Source organism: Colletotrichum tamarilloi (assembly GCF_030869305.1).
Source record: "Colletotrichum tamarilloi strain Tom-12 chromosome Unknown Scaffold_59.1, whole genome shotgun sequence".
Taxonomy (NCBI): Eukaryota; Fungi; Ascomycota; class Sordariomycetes; order Glomerellales; family Glomerellaceae; genus Colletotrichum; species Colletotrichum tamarilloi.
In genome coordinates, this window is record NW_026849441.1 from 116,930 (window position 1) to 144,249 (window position 27,320).

Here is a 27,320-nt window from a genome sequence, read left to right on the forward strand (position 1 = left end):
TCGACGGAATCATGTGTCAGTGCAAAGCAACAATGCCAAATTTAAAACCCATTCTCAATCGTGGTTCCTGGATCAGCGGTCGCTGCCAATGAGAATCCAATCTTTCAGATGTGGACATTTTCATGCAGGCGTTTTCCTGGATCTCTGCTCCAATCTCACTCCACAATCCCCAAAAACGCCGCCAAACTCTGATTTTTTCTCACTCACCAAGTCACCACCAAAACTTTCTATTTCAACACCCACACATTCGTACTCACCAAACTTGAAGAAAGAGAGCGCTTCAAAAATTTGCGCCCCCTGCTTCATGATGTCCGAGTATAAATACACTCCCCTCGGGGAGCGGGACTTCCGCCTCCTCTCCCTCGCAGCAGGCCGCTTCGACGACGCCCTCCAAGGCGACCTCATCACCCGCCCCATCGACACTTACGTCGAAGAGGCAAGCAAACACGAGAACGAGCTGCCCGAATCAGCCGACTCATATGAAGCCATCTCCTACGTCTGGGGTTCCAACGAGAAACCCCACCACATCACCACCTCTGCCGGCGCAAAGATTCCCATCACGGAAAGCCTGTACCTCTGCCTTAAGCGCGTGCGTCTCGAAGACCGCGCTCGCCTCGTCTGGGCGGATGCGCTGTGCATCAACCAGGCCGACAGCAAGGAGAAGGAGACGCAGATCATGCTCATGCACGACATCTATCTCAGCGCGCAGAGGGTGCTCGCCTACCTCGGTGAAGAGGCCGACGGCAGCAGCGAGGCAATGGAGCTTATCGAGCGGTACTGGCGCGTCCACATCCCCGACCCGCTGAACGCCGGCGCGCGCGCATTCGCAGAGGACCTTTTAGGTGCACCGATCCCCGATGCGCCGACTGGTGCTGGTGCGGAGCTGCCTCCCGTGGGCGCCGATAAGTGGTTGAGCGTCTCGCGGTTCTGGAACCGCGCTTGGTTCCGCAGGGTGTGGATCGTGCAGGAATTCATCTTGGCGCGGGACGTAATGATGATGTGTGGTGAGAAGGCGGTAAACTGGTCGCAGCTGTGGCCGGGGACGATTGCGCTCGAGGAGCCGGAGAACCCGCCCTGGCCGTTGGTGGATGCCAAGGGGGAGGAGATTGAGAGCGCTGCGGAGTTGATGGCGAATATGGCGCAGAGGTTGCGGTTTTATCAGCTTGGTGCTATGAGGGGTAACACGAGGTCTCATGAGCATGAAGGGGGGCACGAGCATGGTGGTGGATGTTGTGGTGGGGATGGACATGATGATGATGATCACCACGATCACGATCATGGCCATGAACACGGCGACGACTGCGACCACGATCACGACCACGACCACGACGAGGGAGCCGACGGCGACGAAGGCGAATGGGAATCAGAAGATGAGGACGAAGACGACGGCGGGAAGCGCTCAACAGACCTCCTCAACCTCCTCATGTCCTTCCGCGAAGTCGACGCAACGGACCCGCGCGACCTCTACTTTGCGCTCCTCGGTCTCGCCCTCGACGGCGACAGAGAGGAGTTCCGCCCGGATTACTCCGCCACCTTTGAGCAGACGGCCCTCCGCTTCGGCCGTACCCTCCTCCACGAGCCCTTTAGCGAAGAACTCCTCGACCACGCCGGCATCGCAGAGAAGCACAACGGCGCGACGGCAAACTTCCCCTCTTGGCTGCCCGACTTCCGTCGACCCTGGCGGCGCATGACGGTCGCGGACGCGGCTGAGTCCGAGGCCGCGGGCGAGACGGACTTTGATTTCGGGTTTGATCCGAATGCCGAGGAGGACGAGTTGCTTCTCAAGGGTGTCAAGGTCGACACGATTGAGCACATGAGCGGCGTGCCGCGCGCGGCGCATTTGCATGCCGATCACCCGTCCCTGTGGGTGAAGCGCGACATGGTGACGCTCTCGCAGCTGTTGTCCAACATCCCCGGCTTCGAGGACTCAAAGTACCCGACAGGCGAGACCGGCCTCGAGGCCATCCTCCGCGCGCTGACTTTCTTCCGCACGGAGGGAGAGGGAAGCGAAGAGGACGAGATCCCGGTCACGACGCTGAAGCTGGCGTGGCGCTTCTGCACCGCCGTCGAGGAGGACGACCTCGACGCCGCGCGGCCGGAGCGGGATGTCCTGCGAAAGGAGATCATGATGTCCGGCTGCACCGCGGAGGAAGCCAACGAGGCTCTGGAGGCGGCGGCGCAGGTGTTGATTAACCGCATCTTCCCGATGCGTGCGGCGCTGGATTTGGTGTTGGCCAAGGGCGGCAAGTATGTTGCCATGGTGCCGGAGGGGAGCCAGACGGGCGATGAGGTGTGGGTTATGAAGGGGTGTAACGCGCCGTTTGTGTTGAGGAAGAGTGGTGAGAGGGAGGGGATGAGGAGGATTGTGGGTGCGGCGTACGTGTATGGTATCATGGACGGGGAGGCTGTTGAAGGGATTGAGGAGTTTGAGGCTGTTTCCATTCATTGAGAGGGATGAAGGGATCGATTACGATGGTTGTTCATGGTGGGCATCATGATAGTACGAAGGGGGCCCGGAGTCGGAAACAGAAAAAAGGACTGAGAGGATTGGTACAATGGCGTACATAGACACTATGAAATACGATAGAAGAAAAGAATCAGTAGCTTGAGATAAAAACTTCGCCAATTAAACAGATCTTTTCCTGTCATGAGCGATACCTTGATGGCCTCGGCGGGCGACTATCCCGGAAAACTTCAGGCAGTCACGTACATGCGGCATATTGAAGCTAAACATACAAAAAAGCCCATTAGAAATAGGGGCATATTTCTGGAGCTTATGTGTGGTACTTGTATATTTTTGCTATGTATCGCCTAACCGCCCACTCAAAATTTGTCCGTAATGTCCATTTAGGCTGGTAAGGCTGCAACGTTGATTTGATGGAGGGCCTACGCCATGTTCGACTCGTCGGGTGTTCTTTGGTGGGCTATCTAATCGCAAAGGATGATGAAGTCGAGTTCGTCATCTCTTAGCTTCTTAATGACACTTGACCAGCCCGCATCATTCGTTTCAAGGGCCGCGAATAACATTTCAATATGTCGGTGAACGCCCGGGTTCTGAAGTGCCATCAGTCCACTCAGCGCCACCGAAGGACGGCATTGACACTCAACGGCTGCCGAAGGGTCTACATGGCTCCGGGAAGGTTCTCTTGGGTCAAGTTGTGCACGAAACAGTTCAAGTGAAGCTTAAGACATATGGGGCGGCATTTCGGGGAGATGACACGAGGTAAAAGGTAGATGCGGCAGCACATGCAGTGTACGTCTAACCATGTTCTACTCCCCGAAGAGCCATATGCAAGGTTGCATTGGACATTTGCCGAAATATTGACCTTTAGGCCTTGACATCTTCAGGGTAACATGACTAAAGTATTGCAGACTTGAAATCAGAAATATCAGTGATCGTCTGAGATGGGTAAAGCAATTCTAGGAGTTACCATCGACATCGTTCCTGCCTGCTCTGCCGGAGGCCAGGTGTCAAAATGCAAGAGAGGACAGCAAGCACTAACTATATTTTCCTTTACGTACGCACAAAAATGAGACTGTAAGACCATTGTAGTGAAGTAGCCGGGTTAACTCATTGACACTTTGATATTTTCATCGTCTCGCTAAGTCTTGGCTTGCTTCTCCAATGGAATTGACAAGTCATATAATCCGAGTAATAGCTGCGAATACTTTTTTCTGGAGAAACGGCCCTTCATAAACAATACTGGTCGATAGATGGTTGAAAGATGACGTGTTGCAGAGAGGCATCCAAGAACTTCATGCTCTGGGCCGGGAGTCTCCAAGTTTACCCCTGTAACATTGAGTCTCCAGGTCTGGTGAGAGAAAGAGACCATACACGCCATCTATCATCATTCGAAGCGGTTGCAAACCTGAACCTATCCCCCGCGGTCGGTCCTATAGCCAATGCCCTGACCAAAGCGGCATGGGGGAGAAGTCTGGCAATTAATCCACCGGTTGTCATGTCCCAGAATCGTACATCCCCATCCCCGCTGGCGCTCAAAACCCATCCGTTAGGTAAAACTTCTAAGGCCAATACAAAGTCCTAAAAGCATGGTCAATTTTCAATATAAGTCGAAATCCAACGGTTCATCATACCCTGTGGCCCTTGACTTTCCGGAGACATTCCAGGGACTGTGACGAGTCGTCGCATTGTTGGTTTACAGCCTGGAAAACATTGACAGAGCAATCTTGAGATGCTGTAATCACGTACTTGTCGTCGGGAGAAAATCGAGCGTCATTGACACCACCCGTGTGGCCGTAGCACTCCCAAATTCTGGGTTTGGGCTGGCCTTCTTCAGAAAGTACTCCAACCTTTGGTGTCGTATCGGTCTTCCATACTAGCGCGTTAGATTCGTAAGTGAAAGCGACGAGGAAGTCGTTTTGGTTGGAAAATGCCACCCCGGTCACGATGTTTGAAAATAGAAGAACGTGGGAACATTCCCAGGTGGTGGTGCTCCAGAGTCGAACTGCGGAATCTGCACCAGCAGAAGCAAGAAGCTTGCCGTTTTTTGAGATATCCAGCTTGTAGACAGTATTGCGCTCATGCCCAACAAGTGTTTGGACGACAGTTTGTGACTTGATGTCAACTACCTATAGGGTGTTAGATAAACATCCTGTTGGAGAAGGTGTATCTATGCACGCGCGAAAGGACTTACCCGGATCGGATCATTACCCGAGCATACAACGAATAAATCGTCGTTCGGATGAAAACAGGAGTCATAGTAATCCATCCTGTATATCTCGGGGTTCGGCACCATTATTTCTTCAGAGTTTAGGATGCAAATGGCTTCCTCGGTTCCAATATCAAGAACTTGAAACAAACGTTCGCTGCATACTCCGACGTAAGGCCCGCGCGGACTAAAACACACGTCGAGAACTGGGGAATCCAACTGACCCGTGTGTAAGAGAGTGAGATCAAACATCTTTGGGATTGTTTGATTGTGATACACGGACCAATCTCTGCCTCTGACTATGTGACTGGGCGGTAATGAGCCATAAGTAGGTTGAACAGGCGACTGATCGGGACAGACTTTGCCACGCTTTTTCTTGTCTTGTAAACCGAGGAATAGAGAGATGGCAGCCAGTGTGCCCATTCTCTTGATCAAGACTTGCCAGCCACGCGATAAATGATCTTGGCCTAGTCGAAACGGAGTACCCTCTTGGGAATATCTCTCACCATCCGGGACAGCGCCTGCACTGTTCAAATCTCCGACTTCACCTGAGTAAAGTCGTGGGAGAGAAAAGAGAGAAAGCTGTACAAGATGATGGCCGACATGTTTTCGAAATGAATCTGCATCGACATAAACGTCAGCATTATCAATTTCGTCCTTGATGTCAGTCTGCGTAGACGACTCGGCGTGCGGCTCAACGATAGCCCACTCGTCGTCACAGAATGGGCATTCGCTGGCCAAAATTTGCCTTGCTGGTCGCTTGCATTGGCTAATAAGCGACGAAAGCTGACTGGCCACTACATCGCTTTTATGATACTTATGCATGTGTTCTTGCATGTCCGCGGAGTTCTGAACCGTATTAGCGCACAACGGACATTCCCAAATCGTACGATGGGCTAGTAACTCGTGCTCGAACCAGGTATGAGCCGAATTAAAGGTATCCAAGGTACAGTTCTGGTCAAGGCACACGTATGGCTCCAAGTCATGGATGATATGTTTCCTATATGAACATCAGTAATGATATCAACGGATCGGGCTCCGTAAACTTGCCGCCATTGCACTTCTTTGTTCTTCGTTTGCCAGAGAACAATTTCCAAGCAATACGGACACAAGAACGAATCGCTCTTCTGCCCCTCCTGGGGTATCGGCGGAAATTGAAGTTCTGTATCAGAAGCTTCCACAACTGTGGTCGCCATCGAGAATACCGACATGGCAGGCTCTGGACTTTGAATTGCGAAAAATTGGGTCTCTGGTTCTTTGTTTCTCACGAATTCCGTGGCTTCAGTTTCTGCTAGAATGCTAGGCTTGGTCATAGCAGACACGATTGACCCTTGTGGGAGGGGTTCTCCGTCAATTGGCTTGGGCTCGGCCCGTAGATGAGCGTCTCTTCTGCCCATGATTATGTCGTCTTGTTGGGAAGCCAACTTTTCTTGATGTTGCTGACGATATTTGAAGTATTGTCTCCGCCGAGCATTTGCCTCCGCTAGACGTATTGCCAGAGGTTCGTTGGTTTCCCAGAGGATACTATACTTATCTTTGATGTACATCAAATCAGCAGTGTTTACGAAAGGCTTCGTTTTGGAGGCTCGTTGGCGTCTGTCCTCGGGCGCGAATTTGCGGATGAATACTGAAGCTTTGAACAGGCTGTTGAGGCTTGTCCTGATTGCTGATAGAAGCTTCTGTATCTCCGAGGGTTTGCCGTGTCGACTATCCCGAGTGCTGTTCGAAGTAGTAGATGCGCCTGACTCAGAACTGCTGGAGGAAATATCGAATTCCTCCAATTCTTCATCAGTAATGTCCAATGTCGGCACGACTCTGTTAGGTCGACGGCCTGAGACGATCTCTGTAGCTATAAAGCACGCGTTAACATTTGGGAAACAAACTTCAAACTGGAACGTACCCATTTTGGCAGACTCGTTCAAGTCCTCAAGCATGCTGAAAATGGAGGCTGTGACCGTGGGACTATCGCGTAGGCGATGGTCGAGCGATAGCTTGGAGCTAGGCTGTCGAAGAGCGCCCAGGTTCCCAGCCCATTGCTCGAATCTTTCAAGCAGTTGCGCGAAGTCTCTTTCTGTGAGTTCATGCTCCCATGTGTTTCTGCTCTTTTCGAACTCCTGGGCAAGACTCGAGAGACTGTTGTAGCAGCGGCGTGCGGCTTGGGAAATCTCAGGGCTCGCCATTCTCAAAATCGCGTTTGAGTTCTTTTCGTAATCTTCCCGGCTGATCTTAGTTCTTCAGACGTTAATTGCGAAATGATTGAAGGTTGATTGAGGTCATGAGGGGGCTTTTCGTTGGGACCGGAGTAGTCAGGGGAACCAACGTGCATCAGGGCGCGTATGCAAGATTCCATGCACATCTTCATTCTGATTTGTCCAGACCAACGTTTCCTCGGTATTCATTTCCAGAGCCTTATGATGACTCAGATTACCCCGCAGTAGACGATTGAAGATAAATCTCTCAGTGTTACGATGTCACTCGTTTTGAAAGGTTGCCTGTGACCAACGGGAATGATTGTCGCGAGAAGCGCACACTTATCGCCGCCATGTCAGGATTCGAGATTGCTGGCGCTGTTCTAGGTGGCTTCCCAATTCTTCTCAACTGCATAGATTATTACCGCGGAGCCCTTGAGCCGATGGACAATTGGTGGCACTTCCGAAAATATCTCATCGAGTTTGTCGACGATATCAGGCACCAGAACATGAGATATCATGATAATCTCATTCGACTTCTCGACCCCATCATTCCTGACAATGAGAGTCTTGTGAACTTGATAAGAGACCCCACCGATTTCCGATGGAAGGATGGTAGCCTTGAGGATCATTTGAAAGACCGCTTCCCAAGTGAGCTGGACCGCTTCCTTCGAACCATTGAGAGGATGCACGATGTGATGTTGGAGCTCTATAAGATTCTTCAAATTCGAGATGGAAAGGTAAGGGTTTCCGGATTCCGTTGGCTCAATAGTTGTGCTCATCCCTCGTTGAATAGGCCCCTTGGCTAGGAACGGCAGAACACAACCCAGTGCAGTGGTATTGCAAGCGCCTGCAGTTGAGCTTGTCCAAAGGCAAACATAAAAAGGTGCAAAAGCTGGATAAACTCAATCAGGTCCTACAAGATATGGTGGGATTCAGTGAGCGCACTCTGCCGATATCTGATAGGAGAAAGAGTTCCGGCCCAGTACGCCGTCTAGAAAGCGCTCGCCAACACGCGTGCCGTGTGTATGAAACACTGAGAGATCACTGGAGATGCCACCAAGGTTGCAATTGCCACAAAGCACACTTGCGATTGTGCGGCGAATCTTCTCCCGAGACTTTATACATGGTTCTTGTTTGGGGTACCGGGGACAGCACGGATTCCTCACTTAAGCCCAAGGCGTACGAGGTCATGATTCAAAATACTAAAGACCGGAACCCAGCCACATCGACAGACATCGGAGTTGTTCATGGATCAGCGACTTTATCTCACATCCAAAGCATTACGGAGCAAAAGACACAATATATCAAATCGTGGCCGTCATTCCTTGATAGGGTTTCTCACAGATTTCAACCTAAACCGGCTGCAATCACTGGCTCAAACCAATCAACCCCCACGAAGAATGTCAAGTTTTTGGAGCCAAGTCCAGCTATATGTATCACACCGTCCGAAAACGAAGCTGCTATGAAGAATGGCGGGGTTTCCCTTCCCTGTCGGAATAATGACGAACGATCCAGCAGGCAGAAAATCGAAAACCTTTGCGCCTTTTTGGAGGAGACATCATGGAACGAGGGTGTCCTGCATGACGAGTTCGACAGGCACCTCGTCTTCAATAAAGATTCATCAGGTTTGCGACGTATCGTTCCCGGCAAATTGAGGCTTTTGTCTCTCACCGAGTTGCTAGAAGCACACCACCAAGCGGATATAACCCTTTCGAGGCAGTCACGGTTCGAGATAGCAGCCCATATCTCGGCGGCGCTACTCAACACGTATCCCTCGCCTTGGATGCCTTCTTCCTGGACGAAGAGCAGCTTCTACTTCCTTGTTGACGATGAGACGCTCTTGAGCTGCCATCCATTTTTGTCAAACACATTTGAGCTTGACAAGGAAGAGAGCTCGCCCTCCGAAGAATCGATGTTAACCAAGAACATTTCGGAACAGGCAGCCCGCAACTACCTGTTTACTGTCGGCGTAATAGTTTTGGAGTTGATATTTGGGCATGACATCAGCCATTGCCGCTTCCGAAAAGATTATCTCCAGGACAACAGACCTAATGAGCTCACAGATATGCTTACTGCCCAGCGTTGGGCGAAGAAGGTGCTAGGTGAAAGTGGACCGAATATTGCGGATGTTGTTAGGCGTTGTCTAGACTGTTCATTTGGCCCAAGGCCGGTATTCTCAGACGTACGGTTTAGAGAGTCGATTTACGAAGGAGTCATTAACCCTTTGGCATCATACGCTAAGATATGGCCCGAAGTGATGGTTTGACACCATCGAACGGTCAAGACCTTGTACCTGTACTCTAAATAATTCAATCACCCCAGGCACGCTAGTAATGCCTCAGTCACTGTAAACGATCATCGTCCAGGCGTTAGACAATATATTTTGTATTGCTCGCGTTTGAAGGATTATCACAGAGGCAACAATACATGTTTTAAAGTAGATATGTCAAACGAAATCAGCTACAAGCTCCAATATGCAAGTCCGAAAACATAAAGTCGCTTGATAGAGTCGAGACGATCCCAGTCTCGGCAGCTTGTGCATTGTTGTTGAGGCACTTTGAACAACTGTCGCGTCGAGAATGATAGAAGACAAAGCTGTCTTCGAACTTCCAACCAATATCTAGATGGCCTTAGTAGTATGCCTAGGATATGTAAGTAGGCGGGACCAGCAAATCTTTGTCAACTATTCGGGACGGCGCGGACATGAGGTTATGTGTGGGTCTCCCGATCCCGCTAACGGGGCCGACCGAGCGTACGGGTGGCTGGCGTTGTAGGCGTCATCGATGATTGTTCGCAGCATCATTTAGTTCATCCCTGTTTCGCAAGTTTCTCAAAGCGCTGTTGAATTTCAGTTTCACTTAAAGTTGGATATGCTTCAGGCTTTACATCGTGCATTCACTCCTGTTTACGCGAAATCATATCAAGTTCTACGTGATAATACAGTTTCATCCTTCTACCCGACTCGCAGATTCCTGTCGTACTCGTCACACAAGATGCCTTCATCCAAGGGAAAGCCCACTGACCCCGAGTTGAGGGAGGAGATCAAGGAAGGTACGAGAAATGAGGAGGGCTGACAAAGACTGATTGATGGACAGTTGTTGATACTCACATCCATGACCAGAAATTAAGCAAGAGCCCAACAAGTCGGGCGGAGGAGAGGGACAATGGGCCGCATGGAAGGTATATCACCGCTCTTTCTCAAACCTCATGGGTCTAATGTTCGTCGTGATGCCGGTCTAAGCGATCAACTGACAAATTCCGTAGGGCGCGAAATTGGCGAAAGAATACGAGAAGCAGGGCGGCGGCTATGAGAATGAGGCGGGGTCCAAGAATGAGCCAAAAAAGGGCGAGCCCGAGAAGAAGAGCGAGAGCAAGAAGAAGGCTGAGACTGATGACTAGTTAGTCAACATTTTTCATGATTATTTCAGTCCAGTATGAATCCAACGTTGATTTTTCTGCAAGCTTCTACTTTGGTCGATTTCTATTGATTCAGTGATGCCTAAGATGTCGCTGTTGTCGCTTTTGTTACGAAGAAATGCGCGTAGGGCTTGATCGTGCCGCATTTCCGTCAACGATCTGATGGGGCAGGTGAGATGGCGAAGGATTTTCTCGCATTCACATCTCACTCCTCTCCGTTCTCTCCACAGTCTCACTAGCTTCAAAGAGAGGTAAACCAGTCTACTTACCTGACATGAGGTAGACAAAATCACCGCAAAATGCAGCATCTCACAGAAGACATCGACTCCCAAGACGAAGACGACTGCTGGACGCCCCTCCAACGCGCCGCCCGCGAAGGCGATCTCCCCGCCGTCCACGCAGCCCTCGCCTCAGGAGCAGACGTCAACGCCCCGCCGCGGGGCTACTACGGCCGCACAGCCCTCCAAGCCGCCTGCGAAGCCTCCCACGGCGCCGTGGTCTCGGCGCTCGTCGCAGCCGGCGCGGAAGTCAACGACACGCCCGGCAACAACGGCGCCAAGAACGCGCTGCAGATTGCGGCAGGGAAGCCGGACCTGGCCATCGTCAAACTCCTGCTGTCCCACGGCGCCGAGGTCAACGTCTCCGCGTCGCGATACTTTGGCATGACGGCGCTGCAGAGCGCCTGTGCCGCGGGGCTAGACGACACCGTCGCGCTGCTGCTGGACCACGGCGCGGAGGTGAACGCGCCGCCGGCGTCGACGGCAGGTCGGACGGCGCTCCAGGCAGCGTGCGAGGGCGGGTTCGAGGAGATGGTGGCGATGCTGATTCAGCGGCGGGGGGCAGAGGTGAACGCGCCGGCGTGTCGGAATCGAGGGTTCACGGCGCTGCAGGCGGCGAGCTACGGCGGGTGGGCGGGGCTTGTCGAGCTGCTCCTTACGGCGGGGCCAGCTGCAGGCGCTGCAGGTGCGGGGGCGGATGTCAACGCCGAAGGGAGCAGGTTCAAGGGGGGGAGGGCGCTGCATGCTGCTGCTGAGGGGGGCCACGTGCGGGTGTGCGAGACGCTGCTGGGCGCCGGGGCCGAGATCGAGGCTGGGGCTGGGGCTGGATGGGGGGGTAGAGGGCAGACTGCGTTGCAGTGCGCTGCTGCAAGGGGGCATGATGAGGTTGTGAGGTTGTTACGGAGCAGGGGGGCGACGGGATTGGAAGGTGGAGGGGTGACTTTGTTTGGTTGAGTTTATCATGTCGAGCACCGGTGGGAGGAACTATTGTGCATACAGGTTAATTAAGAGCGTGGATTGGGAGATAAGGCCATGTTCTAAAGATACGGGTGTTCAGGATGAGAAGTTGATGCCGGTCAATTGGAAGATATGAGTTGTGAGAGGAACAAGATAGAACATTAGAGTCTCTGCAAGAGATCGAGAGATGGACAAATCAGGCTGCAACGTGGCCCAAGAAAAGAGAAAAGGGAACTCTTCTGGCTGGGTGCCTACTGTGTACTAAACTGCAATCATTGGTGGCGCATGAACACCGCAACCAACACCATACACCTCACACCTCACACACCAAACTTTCCAACCATGACACAGGCCGCACAACCCATCTGTCAGAACATCAGCCAAGTCAGCCGACTCTCCCAAGACAAGGGAATCCCTCGCCCTGAGCCGGTTCACAGCCTTAGCGGTGTCGTAGTATACTATGTAGTATAAGTATCTACAGTTCACTTAGTAAATGGTAAAAGGATGGTGCGGGCGTCTCGGCCGCGTTCAACCGGGGCAATTCCGGCCCCGCCTACCATCGGCTTCCACCGGCCTCCGTGACTGCTTCACCCCGCCGGCGAGACCTGCCCGTTGCACACTCCCCGGCCCAGGCGGAAGACTAAATAGGCACGTAGCCACAAACAATTACCTAAAAATGTGTCCCAGATTTCCAAGGCGCAGTTCCTTAATCCTCGACTATCCTTCGTCCGTACTTCTCAACAGTTGTATCACCTTCACAGCACATCCGCTAAGACGCTACCCCGTGACGTAAGACTTGGCTTTTACCACAATGAGCCGCTTCGCATTGTGGACCTGCTGACCATCTTTGGTATCCTGATTCCTGTGGCCTGGTGAGACGGAGGGGAAAGACGAGAGGAAGAAGAGGGGGCTTCGAGATCCTTTTTGTGCTTTTGGGTGCTTGTTGTGTATCGATCGAGGCTATCTGTACATCAGCTCACTCTCACACTAGGCCGTCTTTGCCAATCCAGCCCCCTTGCTCTTGACCTCACGCCCCCTCCAATCCGTACCGTATCTCACATCTTTCGAACGAGGCGCTGTGATCCTGGAATAACTGGGGTTTGACTGGGTCTTCCCCGCCAACGCTTCCCATCGTCTGGTGGGGCACGTCTTGTGCGCAACGCCCGCGCCAGTACAAGCCAAACTCAAGGTACTTCCTGAAGCCGTCTGGAACACGAACCGAATCGATAAGGAGACGGCGCTTTGTCCCTTTTGTACTTTATCCATTCCCGACCCCAGCTTCTGGAAGCTGAATCTGACACTCTTCCTCCCATTTTCACATTCTCCAACTACCTTGCTTGCTTCTGCCTCTCTCATGTTTGTTCATGAGTGGTGTGACGTGATTGACCAGAAACAAACGAGACACCACCCACCATAATACACCCAGAAGCTATCTTGCCTACCTCGACACCGTAGACAAGTAGAAAAAAGGCAAACCCACACATAACCATACCGAGGCAATCCCAAAAATCAAGAAGAGAGACAACAGGCATCATGGGCTCAACCCACGAGACAGATCTGGTCCTCACCCAACCAACCCCAGCAGAGCGCCTAAAAACCTACACCTCAACCTACGCAAACTGGGGCGCCGCCCTCGAGCTCCAAGAATACATCCGCCGCGAATCCTACATGACCACCGTCCCCGTCTCCCGCAACGGCGGCATCACCCAATGGATCCTCACCGACCCGACCCTGCCCCCCGACGCCCGCCCCATCCTCTCGTCCTGCGAGAGCATCCGCAAGACCGTCCTCGTCGCGAAGCCAGACGGCACCGTCGTCGACGCAATCACCCACGCCGTCGGCTCCGTCTTCACGGACCCGGCGTACCGCGGCAACGGGTACGCCTCCGTCATGATGAACCTCGTGGGCGCGCAGCTCGCGCGCTGGCAGGGCGCCGAGATGAAGAGCGGTGAGCGGTGGGGGGGTATCCGGGACGGGGAGGTCGCGTGCTCGGTGCTGTATTCTGATATCGGGAAGAAGTTTTATGCCAAGCATGGGTGGCATCCGTATGAGAGCACCCACCTCGAGTTCCCGCCACAGGCATCGCCGCCACCCTCGGAAGCGGGAGAGGGAGCGGTGGGAGCGGTGCAAGTTGAGGCCTCGCCGTTGGGGTATCACGAACTGGCAGAGCTGTGCTCCGTTGACGAGGGCCTCATTCGCGCGAAGCTCGCGAAGAAGAGCACCAAGACCCGCGTCTCGCTCATCCCTGACCTGGACGCCATGCTCTGGCATCTCATGCGCGAGGACTACATGACCAAGCACATCTTTGGCCAGACGCCCACGGTCCGTGGCGGGGTCGTGGGCGAGCACGGGTCGCGGGTATGGGCCGTCTGGACAAGGGGTTACTACGGTGGATTAAAGAAGCCTGAGGGGAACACGATGCATATCCTGCGGCTGGCGATCGAGGACGAGGAAGGGAGCGGAGATGAGTATGTGCAGGGGGCTATTGAGGCACTCCTTAGATTGGCGAGGGCGCAGGCGTCGGAGTGGAAGGTGAACGGTGTCGAGATGTGGAATCCTGAGCCCCGGGTGAGGGGGTTGATCGAGAAGGCGGGCATTCCGCATGAGTTTATTGAGAGGGAGAATGATAGCATCGCCAGCCTCATGTGGTATGGCCAAGGAGAGGTTGAGTGGGTGCTCAATGAGAAGTTTGGCTGGTGCTGACCGATTGGTCACATATTTTGCATATCATTAGCAGGCTCATACAAGTGGCAACACGTTGATTCAATAGGAACTTCAAAAATATTCACAGGTCTGGACATCCAGGCCGGCATGACGAGGTATCATTAGCAAAGTGATCTATGAACCGTCTAACCTTGAACACTCCCGCAATCAGCCCATTTTTGCTTTTAATTCTTTTTTCCAAACATCACTCACGTTCCTCAGTGACCGTGTCCGTCGTCCTCGGCCTGCTGCTCGGGGTCCAACTTGATCAGGGTATCAATACGCATGATGCTGATGCAGGCCTCCACGGCACTCTTCAGCTGCCTGATCTTGCTGATAGTGGGCTCCAGGACACCGGCCTTGATCTCGTCAATCACCTTGCCGCGCACCAGATCGAGACCGTAGTTCTTGTAGGCCTTTTTGCGCGCGACCGTCTTCTCGTCATCGTTGGCCTCGCCCTCCTGGATGCGCTGAGACAGCGCGTGCCGGGAACGCAGCTGGGCGACAAGCTCTGATGCGTCCTTGGCGGCGTTGACGGCAAGCGTCTTGGGGATGACGAGCAGCGACTGCGCAAACTCGCCAATGGCCAGCTGCTCACGGGAGCCGACGGTGCCAGCGAACTCCTCGAGGTAAATGTGCAGGGCGGTTTCGACGGAACCACCGCCGGGAACGATGCTGCCGCTCTCGAGCGTTCTCTTGACGGCGTTGAGGGAGTCGTGGATGGAGCGCTCCATCTCGTCCAGGGTGAAGTCATTGGGTCCACGAAGAATGATGGATGCCGAGGAGTGGCTCTTGGTGCCCTTGACGAGGATGCACTCGTCGTCGGAAATGCGCTCCTGAACAACCTCCTCGGCGTGTCCGAGGTATGAGGGTTCGAACTTCTCGTCACCGTTGAGGTCCGACAGTGTGCTGAGCATGGTAGCGCCCGTCGCCTTGGCGATTCTGCGGAGGTCCTCCTTCTTGCACCTGCGCACACCCATGGCACCCTTCTCGACAAAGGTCTTGAGAACCATGTCATCGATACCCTTGGTGGTAAGGATGACATTGGCACCCGCCTTGAGGATCATCTCTACTCTCTCCAGGATCATGCCCGACTCTCTCTGGCGAATCTGCTCCAACTGTTGAGGGTCATCCACCGTGATCTGGACACCCAACTTCATGCGCTCCTTTTGCAGGTTCATATCCAACACCGCAATCTTGGCATCTTGTATTCTTGTCGGCATGGCCTGCGAGGCGACTGTGCAGTTCAGAGCGTAACCCTTGATCAGCTGGGACTCGAGGGAGCCCTTGCCGTGTGCCTTGAGGATGTTGACGGCCTTGACGGGGTATTTCGTCTCGTTACGACCGTTTGTCGACTTGACTGCCAGCATGGCATCGACGACCATGTTGGCGAAGAAATCAGAGTCGGCTCCAATAATCTTGCTGGACATGGACGTCTTGCCAATGTTGACGAGGGATTCGCGTCCGAGGTTCTCGACCTTGATGCTGATGTTCTCGTTCATGTACTTGACGGCCTCGCGCAGGGCAAGTCGGTAACCGGTGATGATGGTAGTGGGGTGTATGCGGTTCTTCATGAGCTCGTTTCCTCGGCGAAGCAATTCGGCCGCGATCAGGACAACAGAGGTTGTACCATCGCCGACCTCCTTGTCTTGTTGTTGTGCCAGATCGACCAAGATCTTGCCCGCCGGATGCTCGACATCCAACAAGCTGAGAATAGTAGCGCCGTCGTTCGTGACCGTGACATCCTGCGCCGGGGGGTAAGCGGGGTCCAGGAGGGGAGGGGGGCCACCTAACATACACCAATATCATCCACCATCATCTTGTCGAGACCGCTGGGGCCGAAAGAGCTCTTGACGACATTTGCGATAGCTTGGGTCGCGAGAACTGCAAGTTTGTCAGCAAGATGAAGCTTCGTTATGATTTGGCCGGTGGGGGGCCATGGGGTGTTGACATACCGTTCTGGTCTCTAATGTCGGCGCCGGAAATCTTCTGGCCACCGAGGAAAAGCGTGCCGCTCCCTGACTGCTCGAACATGGAAGCCATTTTTGCGCCTCACTGCCAGCGGTTGTGGTTGGATCGCGGGTTTTGGAGGTGGTGGATGGGGGTGGTTTAAGGAGCTTCGGTCGGTGTGTGCCTGGACAGCAATAGAAGCTTCTGTGCTGTGCCTGCCTTGTCTCCCCTCGACGCAACTTTTTTATCGGAGCCGGGGTTGTTCCAGGAACCGGGGATGTGGCTGGTGCTTGTTATCTTATCGGGTCTGCAGGGCCCCTTCCACCCCAACTAAGGTTATCTCAGGTCTTGAAGATACCTTACCTCACGATCTGTACAGTCGGTAGCCCATCCGTGGAGTATTGATGCTTCATGAATATTCAACAAAACGAAAGCTTTTACAATACCCCCCAGCATTTTTCAATTTCCTCTTACTACAAGATCAATTATCTATCTATGACACCATGCGTCTCTAAAGCCGTGCAGTGACATCCAGTGTGGCTGAACTCAGGATACAAGACCGGGGATACTCCACAATTGATTAGAAGCCCGGGCCACCTTCCGACCCCGTGGCTGGAGCCCAATTGACCCCTCACTGCGCTCCCACCCAACAGCTCGACACACGACTCACTTTTAGTGCGGGGCACTTTTTCCGCTGCATCGCACCGCCTTCTCTGCCCAAAATCTCCCAGTGACTCAGGCCGATCTGGTCAACGCGTCGCCAATTCCATAAGACGAGACCCTACCTGGCTTTACGAGACGACTCTGCGACCTGCAGTCAATATCGCAAACATGGCCGACGCTACCGCCCCCGCTGAGCCGTCCAAGAGCGCCTTGAAGAAGGCCGAGAAGCAGGCAAAGATGGCTGCTGAAAAGGCTGCAAAGGCCGCCAAGCAGGCTGCTCTCCCCGTTGTCGGAGGCAAGAAGAAGGAGGACATCACGGGTATTACCGTCAAGAAGCACGAGGATTTCTCTGCTTGGTACCAGGAGATTGTTCTCAAGGCTGAGATGGTCGAGTACTACAACGAGATCTCCGGTTTCTTTATCCTGCGCCCTGCGTCCATGTACATCTGGACCGTTATCCGCAAGTGGTTCTCCGAGAGAATCGAGGAGATGGGTGTCGATGAGACCAGCTTCCCCATGTTCCTTTCCTCCAAGTCTCTCGAGAAAGAGAAGGACCACGTCGAGGGTTTCGCCCCTGAATTGGCCTGGGTCACCAAGGCGTAAGCCGTCCCTCCCTTGATAATTGCACCAAGGCCAATACTGACATCCCATATACAGTGGTGACAAGGACCTCGAGGTCCCCGTCGCAGTTCGTCCTACCTCCGAGGCCGTCATGTACCCTTACTACTCCAAGTGGATTCGCAGCCATCGCGATCTCCCCTTCCGCCTGAACCAGTGGAACTCAGTCGTCCGTTGGGAGGCCAAGCAGACCACCCCTTTCCTCCGCACAAGAGAGTTCTTGTGGCAGGAGGGCCACACCGCTCATCTTACCGAGGAGCTTGCCGGCAAGGAGGTTCTCGAGATTCTCGAGCTTTACGCTGGTGTCTATGAGCAGCTTCTCGCCGTCCCCGTCGTTCGCGGCACCAAGACCGAGAACGAGAAGTTCGCCGGTGGTTACTACACCACCACTGTCGAAGGTTACATCCCCTCCAACGGCCGTGGTATCCAGGGTGCTACTTCCCACTGCCTGGGTCAGAACTTCTCCAAGATGTTCGACATTACCGTCGAGAACCCCGACAAGAAGGGTGAGAAGATCCACGTCTGGCAGAACTCTTGGGGTCTGTCCACCCGTGTTATCGGTGTCATGGTCATGATCCACGGTGACGACAAGGGTCTCGTCCTTCCCCCTCGTATCGCCAAGACCCAGGTTGTTCTCATCGCTGTCGGTATCACTGCCAAGACCAGCCCCGAGGACAGAAAGAAGCTGGAGGATAAGGTCGACGACCTCCGCAACCAGCTGCGCAAGGCTGGTGTTCGCGCCGAGTCCGATCTGAGAGACGGCTACACTCCCGCCTGGAAGTTCAACGAGTGGGAGCTCCGCGGTGTCCCCCTGAGACTCGAGTTCGGCCCCAAGGATGCCGCCAATGAGGTTGTTGCCACTGCTCGCCGTGACACCGGCGAGAAGGGCTCCCTTCCCCTTGCGGAGATCTCCACCAAGGTCCCCGAGCTTCTCGAGACCATCCAGTCCGACATGTACAACAAGGCCGAGAAGTCATTCCGCGAGCACCGCCTCGTCCTGACTGAGTGGGACAAGGTCATCCCCGCCCTCGACACCAAGAACGTCGTCGTCATCCCCTTCTGCCTCGGCATGAAGTGCGAGGACCGCATCAAGGAGCTCACCACCAGCGAGCCCCCCGAGAACGCCACCCTCCCCGAGGGCAAGAAGCAGCCCAGCATGGGCATGAAGTCCCTCTGCATTCCCTTTGAGCAGCCCGAGAGCGGTCTCGTCCCCGGCGAGACCAAGTGCCTCAACCCCGAGTGCGAGGCCAAGGCCCAGAAGTGGACCATGTTCGGCCGCAGCTACTAGAGAAATAGCGGCGATGATATCAAGAGGAGTTGTGGGAGGTTGAGCATTTTTGTGCCGGAATAACGAGACCTATACGGCAGGTTCGATTCATGTCATGTGTTGCTAGAGAGATGGGGTAGAGCAAGAGATCATTTGACGATTTCTCTGAGCAAAGGGCGTGAGGGGGGGTTGATAGCTACGGCTAAAAAGTGATTCGATACCAACTTATGAAACAAATCCACGTACTCAAGTCTTGTTGTCCGCGCTGTATCGACCTGCATCTAATCGGGCATCACTCTCGAATTTCCTTAGAGCCTTGGGTGCGAAATCACGCAGAGCTTTCGCTCCTTGCTGCTGACCGAGTGGTAGTGAATGGCTAGGACAAGGCTTCTTTGGAGAGCGACATGGTCTGCCATGTTTTCATCTTGGTGAGAAATAGGAACACTGCCTAGGAGGGGCGTAAATTGATGGCATTTTACCATGCTACCCCCTTTTGAGTGCGTCAGTAGCTCCAAAGATGTGGACAAGGACGAAGTTGATTTGACTTGCGTGCATGTTCCTCAAAATGCCCTCCCAGCCGGAGGTGAAGTCCGTCATGTCAGGGAATTGAGTTCGGCCACGGCAGCAGGACCCCCTTGTAACTCGGACCGCAGTGGAGTCGATTCATGATGGCTCATTCAATTGCCAGCGACGACGCATCCCGATAGGGAAGGTCTCGGCCCCGGGGTATGACTCATCTTTGCCCCCTTCCCCCGATTGCTTTCCTCTTGCAGCGTTGGGGAGTCACGCCGCCTCCAAGATCTCCAGCAGTCTTCGGTTACTTGCGAAGGAATTGCACAGGCTACAAATCCTTCGTCCAGGTTGAAGACCATTCCAGGTTGTTTCGATGTTGCAGTTGAGACGTGCTAGCTAATAGACTCCACAATTTGACTCAAAAAATCGTCGCGGCTACACGGCATCGGCTGATGAATTACCTTGTGAGCGCTGCCGTTTTGTAATCTGTCACTGATTCGCCAATTGTGTTTGAGATATCGCTATGGATTGAGAAGCCTCGGCCGTTGCCACAATGAGCTCCATTTGCCTGATGGTTCATACCCTTACTTTGACAACTATGAAGTGACGGTCCATCTTTGATACATAAGAGTCGCACTACCGAAGCACTTCTAGTAAACGTCTCTCATCAAGCTACTTAACCAAGCATCCCCCACGACCTGAGGTACCTACTTGACGAACAAGAAATCTCTGTTCATCACCCTCATCTGAATCTCATGCAGAGCACGACCACAACCTCAACCACCAACACCACAACCGCCACCATGGAGCACTCAAACGCTTCCTCCCACTTCAAGCTCTCAGCAACTTCGTGCGGCACCTGCGCCGTCCATTTTGACAACCCCGATACCCGTCGCGCCCACTCAAAAAGCCAATGGCACGTCACGAACCTCAAACGGCGCATGGCCGACCTCGAACCCCTCACCGCGGAACAGCACGCCGCCGCTGTCTCCACACAATCGGCCGACGTTCCAGACAAAGTCGGCCCCACAGCGGAATCCGATTCATCGTCTTCGTCTACTTCTGATGCCGATCTGAGCGATGCCGATGACGATGATGATGAGTTCATTCCGGAAGAGTGCTTATTCTGCAACACCACATCGAAGTCGCTTGACGATAACGTCACGCACATGCATAAAGCGCATGGAATGTTCATCCCAGATAGGGAGAAGCTCATCGTCGACGTTGAGGCGTTGGTGAAGTATCTCCACCTCGTCGTTTTCGGATATCGCGAGTGTCTGCAGTGCGGTACACAGCGACGGACGGCTACTGCGGTACAGCAGCATATGCTAGGAAAAGGCCACTGCCGCTTCGACGTCACGGCGGAGGATTCAGAGTTTAGGGACTTTTACGAGCAATCTTCGGACAATAGGGAGGAGAGCTCAGAAGGACGGAAAGGTACTAAGGGGGCCATTGTAGATGCACTGGAAGAACGCGGATCGATTCATCTACCGTCTGGCAAACAGCTCTCCCACCGTTCTGCCCCGGGGTCATCGAGACCTCGCAACAGGGTCGGCGCCAACGCCCACACTATTAGCTCGGAGAACCTCGTCACTGAAGGCTCCTCGGGTATCGAAGAGTCGGAAGCAAGCTTCCAGCTGACAGCACCATCCGGGCCCGGCAAAAAGTTTGATACGAAAGCTCTGACGCGCGCCGAGAAACGCGACGTTATCTTTGAGACGCAGCTTTCCCGTTTGAGCATCAACGATCGCTCTGCGCTTGCGCATCTGTCGTCGGCTGAGCAGCGAAGTGTGTTATTGACGAAGCAGAAGCAGTTGGATAAGGCGGAGAAGGCTGCTAGGAGGCTTCAGACTAGGTTGGAGATGAAGGCGAACAAGACTGGGCAGGGGAACTTTGTGAATGATGTTCCTGGACGGAAGAATGGTTGATCGATATAGCAGGACACAGCTTTACATCAGGTCTTGTATAAGGCTATTCTTTCTTGAGACCGCGAGCTGGACCACTCATATAAAGGATACGTCACTCAATATTGCTTGTTATGGGTTTTCGTTGCAAATGTTCAACCAGTGACTCACTTGCGCCTCGTTTTCACGTGGGAAGCCTAGCCTAGATCTCAACTAGACTGTTAGTCGAGAATCTATCTATCATTTGTAGTTTTCTTCTCTACAAAGTACTCACCTCCATATGTCTCTATCACTATATTTCTACATCCCTTAGAGATATTACTCATTTCAAGAACTAGATAAGAAAAGGTTGAAGTAGTGATAGAGGTAATAGGTTCAAGGTCAAGAATTACGCGGGAAAACGAACTTAGAGTGATGTTCCGAGAAAAGAGAATAGTCAACAATAAGATGACTAGGAACATAAATCATTAAGTCGCAAGTTGGGACATTTTCAAGTGTTTGAGTAGATTGAATTGCGGGTCGGCCCATGCCGAACCCATCAAGGTACCAGTAAAATAAGCTTATCTACAAAAGGAGGGCGTAACACCCCAAAGACAGCTTCTCGTCCATTGTCTGTAATGCCACACTTCCCGGCCAAAGTCTCTCAGCAGCAGTCCTGGCTAACTGAAGGCTCCAGAGACTCGCTAGCACATTACCAGACAGTAGTTCGATCTCGGCCAAGTCCTCCATAGCCTGAGTCGCACGCTCATCATACATACATGGATCCATGACTGGGGTTGTAGAGTGGACAATGGCCTGGCAGACATCCCTAGCGTCGTCGAATCTCCCCAAGGCCATGAGGACATGGGACAGGCTGCGAGCGCATGAACGGGCAAGGTATGAATTCAGGCCGTTCGAACATGTCTTGTCAAATAGGTCTTGCGCCATGCTCTCAGCGACGTCGAGTCTCCTTCCGCGCCGAGCTATATCGATTATGGATCGGCGGAGCCGGCAGGTAGTTGGGTGAAGATAACCCAGTTTCCGACCGAAATGGTTCCAAGCCTTGAGAAGAGCCGAGTCTGTTACCTCGATGGCTTCTGTGCATTGATAGAGGAGGCCGCATAGCTCAGCTACTGGGTGAGAGACGTGCAATGTGCTGGCAACAGTGATCCATAGCTGGGAAAGCAGAGTTTGTCGAAGTTCGATGCAGCACGCCGTGTTGACCGGTGAGAGTGTGGCGAGGAGTTCCCAAACAAAGTCAAACGACTCGTATGAAGTATTCGTCATTGGAACTTGACTCTCGACTACGTTGGTTGAGGGTTGAGATGTGCCCTTCTTGCTGGAATAGATTGAGTGCTTGACTTTGTCCCAGAATAGTCTCGGCGTTCTCCCCGCAAGGCTTTCGGAACCGAGGTTACCATACGAGCCAAGTTTGGCTGTGTCTTCTAGTTGAATCTGGCAGCAGATCTCGACGTTTCTGAGTATTCGATACGTCGTTCTCGGCTGGATACCATCCCTCGGACTCTTCATGAGCACTGGTGTCGGGGAAGTAATTGAAGAACGGCGTGCATCAATACTTGCTGCCAGTACTTCTTTCATCCTTTGGATCTTCTGTACCTCCAATCTCTGAAATCTCGCAATCTTGTTCCAATCATGTTGACTAAGTAGAGATGCCGCAGACCCGGCCGATGGGTTGTCTTCCAGATTTCGAAGCATCTTGACTTTTTCGGGCCGCTTGAGGTTCTTGGCGACATTCCACTTGCGGAACCTACGGTCGTACATCCGCTTGCTGTAGACCAAGAGTGGAATTAGCTGAGCACCAAGGAGCGGGCGGCTGGGATCTGCGGACAGACTAACGTTGCCTTAAACATGTACTGGCTCTCCATCTCCTTTTGCAACTGTTTCATGTTTGTGTGCCTATAGAGACCTATGATGATATCCTTGTGGAATAACCACTGGGCCTCAGATGGCCCAGCTGATAATGTTTGCCTTGCCTCGGCATCGCTTGTTGGGGCTGGAGTAGGTTCTTGGTGGGTGGGAACCAAGTTCAGGAAGTTACCCGCTTGTTTGTCGTGTACGGACATCAGGGGCAAAAGTGATGGAGGTATGACACTGGATATATGTAAATGGAATCATCTAGAAGAGAACACTGAAGCAGGATTTAGTGACAGGACTGGGGCAATGGCGGATCATTTAAGACCGTCGGTGAATTTCACAGAAACGCACAGCATGATTTGCTTCAAAGCCGGTCAGTGATTCCTGCCTCCAGCAAGTCCAATATTCCTTCCGGCTTCTGTCTGCCCTCAATCTGTCAGAAGTCTGGCCGGTGTGCCTCCTCCCGTCACCCAGCCAAGAGATAAGGCAGACCGAGAAAGGCTCCCTGCATGATATATCAGCCAAACATTCCAATAACCAGAACTCCTGCCCAATGGAACGGGCATGGGAGGTCAACAGTCTGTGCGACCTGTCCGAAGACGACGAAGCGATTCGTCCGCCTTGTGCTGCCGCCTTCGGCTTGTCAGACCATGATGAAAATGTCTGGGCTTAGGGTCGGCGTGTCCGATCAAAAATTCAGCTTGCCGCTTTTCGATGGCGCTTTAGTGATACAATGATTCGAATGAGTCAAGGAATCGAGATGCTAATTTGTTGAGGAGGCAATGCTAATTAAGTACCTACAGAGGCGGCTTGCAGGTGAGACCTTGAGGCTCAGATCAGGCTACGAGGCAAAATTAGCAACGCGCTGCCAGTCACATCCCTGACAATTTAAAGGTTGGCGCTCGAGACCATCCAAAGAGAATTCTGAATCTGCTATTACCCCGAAAGATTTGATCACTATACCAACTTCTCCGCGGTATACATTGTCTAAACTCATTTGGCCTTGACAATCTCACTCGGCGGAGTTTGGCTCAGCTCTCAACTGACTCTCGACGCGAAAAACTACGGTCGACTGCCACATCAACAAATATGGAGAGCAACGGCACAGCTTTGGCTTCTGCGATTAAGCAGCAGGATGGTGAAGGAGATACCCACTCGTGAGTTGATGCTGATCCCGTATCATATGTTCTGATAGTGTTCATGAGAAAAAGTTCTGTGACGTTGGCGCTGACAGAGTAATCCTCTCAGATTGGCAAGCGTGAAGATGAAATGGTATACTCGATTGGGAATTCGGGGCCCTCATGGGCGCCGGCCTGCTTGCCGTTACCCGTACCTCAAGGAGACGCGAATCGACCCAGGAAATCCAAAAGATGATGCGGATACCAACGGTGGTGGATCCGTTGAGATTCCTTTGTACGAGTACATAAACTTTCTCCGGCAATCCACTGTCCGAGAAGAAGAATGGGTGAATTACCTCAGCGCTGCACGCTTCAGCCCACGGAAGATGGAGGTTCAAACATCCAGCCATCGACTAGACAATGACGCGGCACCTAGGGACTGGCTCTCTCAGCCCCTCAGGGGACATGCGCCGCTGGTTGTACAGCTGTCTCGGTGGGCAGTCAAGCCTTTGATGTCGACGTCACAGGGGCGACATGTCGTGGCCTTGCTTCGAGCTCTCCTCGTCGCACTGCCCATCTTGATCCTGATGCTCTGGCCAGGTAATATGATCTGGCACACCTCAAACCCTCTGGATGGCTATGAGGGATTCGTTGGCCACCACTGGAACTGGCCCAAATTCACTATCAACGAACTCGACATGAAGCCTGGTCCTCCAGGCGTGTGCTCGCGACAAGAGAGACGGCGGGAGTTGGACGTTCGAAATCGACTTGAGTACCCCAAAAAGCTCCTCATTAGAAGTCCAGATGGTGTGTGGAAAGTGATAGAGACTAATCACCTACTTGAGCGTCCTAAGTATCTCTTCATCAGCCACATTGGTTCGCGGGACAAGGGAGAAGAACCACACTATCGCAAAGCTGCTCAAGCACTTGCAGAGACTGAAGGCTTCGCCGCAATCTTTCTTGACGAGTCATGCTTCATTCGAGGAATCAGACGTCGCGTCCAAGCAGGGCAAATATCAGAGATAGAAGGACAAAGAATCACCGACTACGATATCTACACTCTTTGTGACGTTGTGCGAGGCTCGAGCAAAGTAGCTTTCATCTATCCGAACCCTCCTACTCCGATGGATTTCCGGGAAGAATGGGGCAAACGCATGTGGACTTTTCTTGAAGGCCTTCTCGCCCCTGGAAACTCAATCTTATTTTGCCCCTGGGACTATGAGAACACTAGTCCTTCATCAGAACATTCACGTCAGACTTTTCGGAAAGTTGAACTGGCATCAAGATGCTGGGGAATAGCCCAAGGTCAGACGGACAAGGAGGGCGGTAATTCCACCAGAATCCTGGCTGAGCACTTTGCTGGGCTGCTCACTCTGACACCCCTTGAGCTTCTCCCGTTGTCAATGCATGCTCTCAGTTCGCGGAACGCCGGGAACCAAAATTCCCTATCCGACATGGCCTACGCTGCAATGGGACTTCTCCGCTACCGAATCGAGCGAGACCGCGATGCGAGCTTCGAGCCCACCCTCTTCCAAACGCTGGCCCATCTGTCACTCAAAAATGACAGCGACAAGATTATCGACCGCATCATCAGCCTTCTTCCTCGTCAAAGACTCTCCAGTGATATCCCAAGACACTCATCGGACGACATGATCTGGACAAGCCTTTGCGAAAAGGATAGCTTCGGTACCCTTGTTCACCACATCACACCCCTATGCGAGGTCGTGGGTGTAGCTGACGAGGATCAAACTGTCTTTCTTGATGGCTGCCATGCAATCAACATCCGGTGGAAAGACTTCCCGCGTATCAAGGTACATGGCGGTCAAGGCGGAGCCAAGAAAATTGTTATACGCGTCATGGTTCTCGGCAGTGCCGCACTCATGGGTCTGATGATTCCTTTCGCTGTATTTGCGGGAGCAGGCCATGCTGCTTCAGAGAATCTCAACTCCTACTCCAGAGGGTTTAGACGAGTACCAGACTCCGGAAATGAATCTTCCTTTAGACCTTGGATGGGGCTTGGGCAAGCCTTCGACAGATTTGGACGCCGGGACCTCGGGGACAGCAACAACATCTCAATCGCAATGCTAGCTTTGGCTATCATTTGCTCGGTTTCTGCCTACCTCATCGCTGTCGGGATACCTTTCATCGTCCATCGTTTCCTATCAGGGACCTTCCTTGGTTGCAGCCCCTGTCTCGTTGGGTTCGAAGGCGTCATGCCAATCAGGGAGGTCGAAGAGCGTATTTTTGGCATTCACATTGGGAGACTGAGATACGCCTCATCCGCCTCGCATCTCTTCACGGATGAACGAGATTTGGACCCTGAGAAGAGATGGTATCAGGAAGGTAAACCCTCTTGGATCGAGGGCAAGGGTGACTCTGAAGAGATCGTCAAACTTCTCAAGAAAGGGCAGCGGGTGTTTACGCTTGTCGACTTAGGGACTCTTTCAGTCATCGTCTTCGCGGCCGAGAGACCCCCTTCGGTAGCCCTTCTTACTGGCAGAGAGGGGGGGATGCTTAGAGCTGTCCTGTGTAGCTGGAGCTTCCGGAACGATTGCCTCTACAAGGAAGCCGTCGTCAGAATGCCTTCGAGTGTCTTGGCTGACGCAAGACCTACGAGCTGGGTGAAGCTCTGCATTCGTTCTCTGGACGAAGCGCGTCAAGCCCGCTTCTAAAAGAAAGATGCGGCCGGGTTAGGAAATTAACAACTTTGATCGAAGGCTTTGCGACACAGATCAAAGATAACAAGAAGAACGCCTGAAAAAGAGCAGAAATCGACATGTAACAAGTTGACGGAGGACCATATGTGCGAATAGAGATTGAGAGGACAACTGAAGCCTCCAAGGAAACGGATTCGGCTCCTTGAGTGGCGCTGAGGGTGTTGACTAGTGCATTCATGGAAGGGCCCAGGTGATGTATGACGTGCGAGACAGCATAGCCAGCAATGCGTACGACGCTTCAACAACAGCACTCGAAGCTGCCACGACTGCTTACTTATCACATTGCAGCATGCGAATCTGCCCAAGATGCCAGTGAGGATGCCCAAAAGGTTTGCCCCTCCAAGAGTCGGGCGCCAAACCTTGTCTCTTCGTCAGCTGCTATCACATTCTTGTACTGGACTCCACGATGTTTTGCAATGGCGATACAAATGATCAATCCGTTTTTTAGACATATGTTAGACTCTTTTCTGGGTTGTTGTGATTCAACGTACGGCAAAAG

The 27,320-nt window shown here is 52.9% G+C and overlaps 10 protein-coding genes across 10 annotated transcripts; 7 read left to right on the plus strand and 3 right to left on the minus strand.

Moving 5' to 3' along the window:
- Positions 1 to 307: 307 nt before the first annotated feature.
- CTAM01_11247 (uncharacterized protein) lies at positions 308 to 2,449 on the plus strand (the record flags this gene model as incomplete). Its single annotated transcript, XM_060527258.1, has 1 exon — positions 308 to 2,449. One exon carries the CDS (start codon positions 308 to 310, stop codon positions 2,447 to 2,449), a length of 2,142 nt encoding a protein of 713 aa, XP_060378112.1.
- A 1,640-nt stretch (positions 2,450 to 4,089) lies between these two features.
- Positions 4,090 to 6,850, minus strand: CTAM01_11248 (uncharacterized protein; the record flags this gene model as incomplete). Its single annotated transcript, XM_060527259.1, has 3 exons — positions 4,090 to 4,590; positions 5,939 to 6,519; positions 6,571 to 6,850. The coding sequence occupies 3 exons, from the start codon at positions 6,848 to 6,850 to the stop codon at positions 4,090 to 4,092; spliced, it is 1,362 nt and encodes a 453-aa protein (XP_060378113.1).
- Positions 6,851 to 7,212: 362 nt separating this feature from the next.
- Positions 7,213 to 10,261, plus strand: CTAM01_11249 (uncharacterized protein; the record flags this gene model as incomplete). The annotated part of the gene is made up of 5 exons (XM_060527260.1): positions 7,213 to 7,599; positions 8,262 to 8,964; positions 9,806 to 9,913; positions 9,984 to 10,042; positions 10,127 to 10,261. The coding sequence occupies 5 exons, from the start codon at positions 7,213 to 7,215 to the stop codon at positions 10,259 to 10,261; spliced, it is 1,392 nt and encodes a 463-aa protein (XP_060378114.1).
- A 317-nt stretch (positions 10,262 to 10,578) lies between these two features.
- On the plus strand, positions 10,579 to 11,511 carry CTAM01_11250 (uncharacterized protein; the record flags this gene model as incomplete). Its single annotated transcript, XM_060527261.1, has 1 exon — positions 10,579 to 11,511. The coding sequence occupies one exon, from the start codon at positions 10,579 to 10,581 to the stop codon at positions 11,509 to 11,511; it is 933 nt and encodes a 310-aa protein (XP_060378115.1).
- Positions 11,512 to 13,047: 1,536 nt separating this feature from the next.
- On the plus strand, positions 13,048 to 14,217 carry CTAM01_11251 (lysine acetyltransferase; the record flags this gene model as incomplete). The annotated part of the gene is made up of 1 exon (XM_060527262.1): positions 13,048 to 14,217. One exon carries the CDS (start codon positions 13,048 to 13,050, stop codon positions 14,215 to 14,217), a length of 1,170 nt encoding a protein of 389 aa, XP_060378116.1.
- A 218-nt stretch (positions 14,218 to 14,435) lies between these two features.
- CTAM01_11252 (T-complex protein 1) lies at positions 14,436 to 16,260 on the minus strand (the record flags this gene model as incomplete). The annotated part of the gene is made up of 3 exons (XM_060527263.1): positions 14,436 to 15,962; positions 16,016 to 16,101; positions 16,173 to 16,260. The coding sequence occupies 3 exons, from the start codon at positions 16,258 to 16,260 to the stop codon at positions 14,436 to 14,438; spliced, it is 1,701 nt and encodes a 566-aa protein (XP_060378117.1).
- Positions 16,261 to 16,845: 585 nt separating this feature from the next.
- Positions 16,846 to 18,736, plus strand: CTAM01_11253 (prolyl-tRNA synthetase; the record flags this gene model as incomplete). Its single annotated transcript, XM_060527264.1, has 2 exons — positions 16,846 to 17,429; positions 17,488 to 18,736. Coding segments are annotated over 2 exons (1,833 nt in total), but the record flags the coding sequence as incomplete, so codon positions are not given.
- Positions 18,737 to 19,983: 1,247 nt separating this feature from the next.
- Positions 19,984 to 21,156, plus strand: CTAM01_11254 (uncharacterized protein; the record flags this gene model as incomplete). Its single annotated transcript, XM_060527265.1, has 1 exon — positions 19,984 to 21,156. One exon carries the CDS (start codon positions 19,984 to 19,986, stop codon positions 21,154 to 21,156), a length of 1,173 nt encoding a protein of 390 aa, XP_060378119.1.
- Positions 21,157 to 21,696: 540 nt separating this feature from the next.
- CTAM01_11255 (uncharacterized protein) lies at positions 21,697 to 23,195 on the minus strand (the record flags this gene model as incomplete). The annotated part of the gene is made up of 2 exons (XM_060527266.1): positions 21,697 to 22,900; positions 22,969 to 23,195. 2 exons carry the CDS (start codon positions 23,193 to 23,195, stop codon positions 21,697 to 21,699), a joined length of 1,431 nt encoding a protein of 476 aa, XP_060378120.1.
- Positions 23,196 to 24,075: 880 nt separating this feature from the next.
- On the plus strand, positions 24,076 to 26,776 carry CTAM01_11256 (uncharacterized protein; the record flags this gene model as incomplete). Its single annotated transcript, XM_060527267.1, has 2 exons — positions 24,076 to 24,143; positions 24,235 to 26,776. 2 exons carry the CDS (start codon positions 24,076 to 24,078, stop codon positions 26,774 to 26,776), a joined length of 2,610 nt encoding a protein of 869 aa, XP_060378121.1.
- Between the last annotated feature and the right edge of the window lie 544 nt (positions 26,777 to 27,320).